The sequence below is a fragment of the Malurus melanocephalus genome, unplaced genomic scaffold (genome assembly GCF_030028575.1).
Source record: "Malurus melanocephalus ecotype Western Australia unplaced genomic scaffold, MMel_1.1 scaffold_3241, whole genome shotgun sequence".
NCBI classification, from domain to species: Eukaryota; Metazoa; Chordata; class Aves; order Passeriformes; family Maluridae; genus Malurus; species Malurus melanocephalus.
The window spans coordinates 3228-7146 of NW_026626473.1; the positions used below are offsets into that span (position 1 = coordinate 3228).

Below are 3919 nucleotides of genomic sequence, written 5' to 3' on the forward strand. Positions count from 1 at the left end.
GGGAGGGGACACACCGGGACAGGCCCCGCCCCCACCAGGACAGGCCCCTCCCACACTGGGACAGGCCCCGCCCTCACCTGGACAGGCCCCGCCCACACCTGGACAGGCCCCGCCCCCTCACGTGGGCACAGGTGAGAGGTGGACATTGGTCACCTCTGATGTGTCCAGGTGGGCATTGGTCACCTCCAGGTGGACATTGGTCACCTCTGATGTGTCCAGGTGGGCACTGGTCACCTCCAGGTGGGCATTGGTCACCTCTGTGGTCTCCAGGTGGGCATTGGTCACCTCTGATGTGTCCAGGTGGGCATTGGTCACCTCCAGGTGGGCATTGGTCACCTCCAAGGTATGTCCAGGTGGGCATTGGTCACCTCTGATGTGTCCAGGTGGGCACTGGTCACCTCCAGGTGGGCACTGGGCACCTCTGACATGTCCACGTGGGCATTGGTCACCTTCAGGGTGTGTCCAGGTAGGCATTGGTCACCTCTGATGTGTCCAGGTGGGCACTGGTCACCTCCAAGGTGTGTCCAGGTGGGCATTGGACACCTCCAGGTGGGCATTGGTCACCTCCAGGTGGGCACTGGGCACCTCCAGGTGGGCAATGTCCAGGTGGGCATTGGCCACCTCTGTGGTCTCCAGATGGGCACTGGTCACCTCCAGGTGGACATTGGTCACCTCCTTGGGGGGCTCCAGGTGGGCACTGGTCACCTCCAGATGGGCATTGGTCAGCTCCAGGTGGGCACTGGTCACCTCCAGGTGGACACTGGGTACCACTGAAATGTCCAGGTGGGCACTGGTCACCTCCAGGTGGGCATTGGTCACCTCTGTGTTCTCCAGGTGGGCACTGGGCACTTCCTAGGATGGGTCCAGGTGGACATTGGTCACTTCCAAGGTGTCCAGGTGGGCACCGGGCACCTCCACAGGTTCCAGGTGGACATTGGTGACCTCTTCAGGGACTTCCAGGTGGACATTGGTCACCTCTTCAGGAGGCTCCAGGTGGACATTGGTCACCTCTGACGTGTCCAGGTGGGCATCAGGTACTTCCAGGTGGACATTGGGCACCTCCAGGTGGGCACTGGTCACCTCTTCAGTGGCTTCCAGGTGGTCAGAAGCCACTTCTGACATCTCCAGGTGGACATTGGTCACCTCTGTGGTCTCCAGGTGACCACTGGGCACCTCTGATGTCTCCAGGTGGACACTGGACACCTCCAGGTGGACGTTGGTCACCTCCGTGGTCTCCAGGTGGACATCGGGCACCTCCAGGGGGACATCGAGCACCTCCTCAGCAGCTCCCAGGTGGACACTGGTCACCTCCATGGGGTCCAGGTGGGCATTGGTCACCTTGGTGGCCTCGAGATGGACATTGGTGACCTCAGGTGGGGGTGGCAGCACCTGGAGCTGAACATTGGTGGCACCTGGGGGTGGTGGCACCACCTGGAGCTGGACATTGGTCACCTCAGGTGGGGGTGGCACCACCTGGAGCTGGACATTGGTCCCCTCAGGCGGGGGTGGCACCACGTGGAGCTGGACATTGGTCACTTCACCTGCCTGGAGATGGACATTGGTGACACCTGGAGGTGGTGGCATCACCTGGAGCTGGACATTGGTGACCTCAGGTGGAGGTGGCACCACCTGGAGCTGGACATTGGTCACCTCAGGTGGAGGTGGCAGCACCTGGAGCTGGACATTGGTCACCTCAGGTGGAGGTGGCACTACCTGGAGCTGGACATTGGTCACCTCAGGTGGAGGTGGCACCACCTGGAGCTGGACATTGGTCACCTCAGGTGGAGGTGGCACCACCTGGAGTTGGACATTGGTCACCTCGGTGGCCTGGAGCTGGACATTGGTCACCTGGGGGGGTGGTGACAGTGCCTGGAGCTGAACGTTGGTGACACCTGGGGGTGGTGGCACCACCTGGAGCTGGACATTGGTCACCTCAGGTGGGGGTGGCAGCACCTGGAGCTGGACATTGGTCACCTGGGGGGGTGGTGACAGTGCCTGGAGCTGGACATTGGTCACCTCCGAGGGCAGCGGCAGCAGCTGGAGCTGCACACCGGTGACACCCACACCTGTCCCACCCAAACTTGTCACACCTGTGACACCTGTCACACCCATACCTGTGACACCTACACCAGTCACACCTGTCCCACCCAAACTTGTCACACCTGTGACACCTGTCACACCCACACCTGCCACACCTGTCACCTCCCTGGCCTGCACCTGCACGTTGGTCACCTCTGGGGCTGCTGGCAACACCTGGAGCTGCACACCTGTCCCACCTGTCACACCCAGACCTGCCACACCTGTCACACCTGCACTTGTCACACCTGTCCCACCCACACCAGCTATACCAGCCACACCTATCCCACCCACACCTGTCACACCTGTGACACCTGTGACACCAGTCACACCTACACCTGTCCCACCTGTCCCACCTGCACCTGTCCCACCTGTCCCACCTGTGATACCTACACCTGTCCCGCCCACACGAGCCACACCTGTCCCACCTGCACCTGTCACACCTGTGACCCCATCCACACCTGTCCCACCTGCCACACCAGTCACACCTACACCTGTGACACCCGTGACACCAGTGACCCCAGTCACACCTACGCTAGTGACACCTGTCACACTTGCCCCACCAGTTACACCAGTCACACCCATACCTGTAACACCTGTCACACCTGCCACACCTACACCAGTGACACCAGTGACACCAGTCACACCTACACCAGTGACACCAGTGACACCTGTCACCCCTGTCACACCTGTGACCCCAGTCACACCTACACCTGTTCCACCTGCCAGACCTGCCACACCAGTTACACCTGTCACACCTGCCTCACCCACACCTGTCACACCAGTGACACCAGTCACACCCACACCTGTCACACCAGTTACACCTGTCACCCCAGTCACACCTACACCAGTGACACCAGTGACACCTGTCCCACCTGCCACACCTACACCAGTGACACCAGTCACACCTACACCAGTGACACCAGTGACACCTGTCACACCCGCCACCTCCGCCACCTGCAGCCTCAGCCCCGCCCCTTCCCCAGGTACAATCAGCACTCCCTGCCAGGTGCTCCGCCCCCCTCCCACCTGCGCCAGGTGCGCCTGGGCGTGGCCTGGATGGGCGTGACCCGGCTGGGCGTGTCCTATCTGGGCGTGGCCTGTCTGGGTGTGTCCTATCTGGGCGTGGCCCAGCTGGGTGTGACCTGTCTGGGCGTGACTTATCTGGGCGTGTCCTATCTGGGCGTGTCCTATCTGGGCGTGTCCTATCTGGGCGTGACCCGGCTGGGTGTGTCCTATCTGGGCGTGTCCTATCTGGGTGTGTCCCGTCTGGGCGTGGCCTGGCTGGGCGTGGCCTGGCTGGGCGTGTCCTATCTGGGCGTGTCCTATCTGGGCGTGTCCTATCTGGGCGTGGCCTATCTGGGCGTGTCCCATCTGGGCGTGGCCTGGCTGGGCGTGTCCTATCTGGGCGTGGCCTGTCTGGCCGTGTCCTATCTGGGCATGGCCTATCTGGGCGTGTCCCATCTGGGCGTGTCCTATCTGGGCGTGTCCTATCTGGGCGTGACCCGTCTGGGCATGGCCTATCTGGGCGTTTCCTATCTGGGCATGTCCCATCTGGGCGTGGCCCAGCTGGGTGTGGCCCATCTGGGCGTGTCCCATCTGGGCGTGTCCAGGCGCAGCCGGCAGCAGCAGCACCTTGCTCTGCGCCCCACCACCACCTGCAGGAAGCAGCAGCAGGTACACCCCGCGGGCGTGTCCGGCGGCGGGCGCGTCCCCCCGCTCAGGTGCGCAGCGGTGACGATGGCGGCGGTGACACGAGCCGGTCCCGTGTGTGCGCAGGTGCCGCTGCAGGTACGCGGCCACGGCGAAAGCCTTGGGGCAGGCGGGGCAGCGGAACGGCCGC

The 3919-nt window shown here is 62.9% G+C and overlaps 1 protein-coding gene across 1 annotated transcript; it reads right to left on the bottom strand.

Moving 5' to 3' along the window:
- Nucleotides 1-114: 114 nt before the first annotated feature.
- On the bottom strand, nt 115-3675 carry LOC130588064 (serine/threonine-protein kinase WNK1-like). The gene is made up of 4 exons (XM_057389021.1): nt 2547-3675; nt 1060-2381; nt 544-819; nt 115-511 (listed from the first exon to the last, which is right to left on the bottom strand). Exons 1-4 carry the CDS (start codon nt 3673-3675, stop codon nt 452-454), a joined length of 2787 nt encoding a protein of 928 aa, XP_057245004.1. The 3' UTR covers nt 115-451.
- Between the last annotated feature and the right edge of the window lie 244 nt (nt 3676-3919).

Coding starts and splice junctions, on each gene's coding strand:
- LOC130588064 (XM_057389021.1), bottom strand. CDS start 3,675: ATGGGACACGCCCAGATGGGCCACACCCAGCTGGGCCACGCCCAGATG. Junction 2,382..2,546: donor AGGTGTGACTGGTGTGGCAG/GTGGGACAGGTG, acceptor CAGGTGTCACAG/GTGTGACAGGTGTGGGTGGG. Junction 512..543: donor TGACCAATGCCCACCTGGAG/GTGTCCAATGCC, acceptor CACACCTTGGAG/GTGACCAGTGCCCACCTGGA.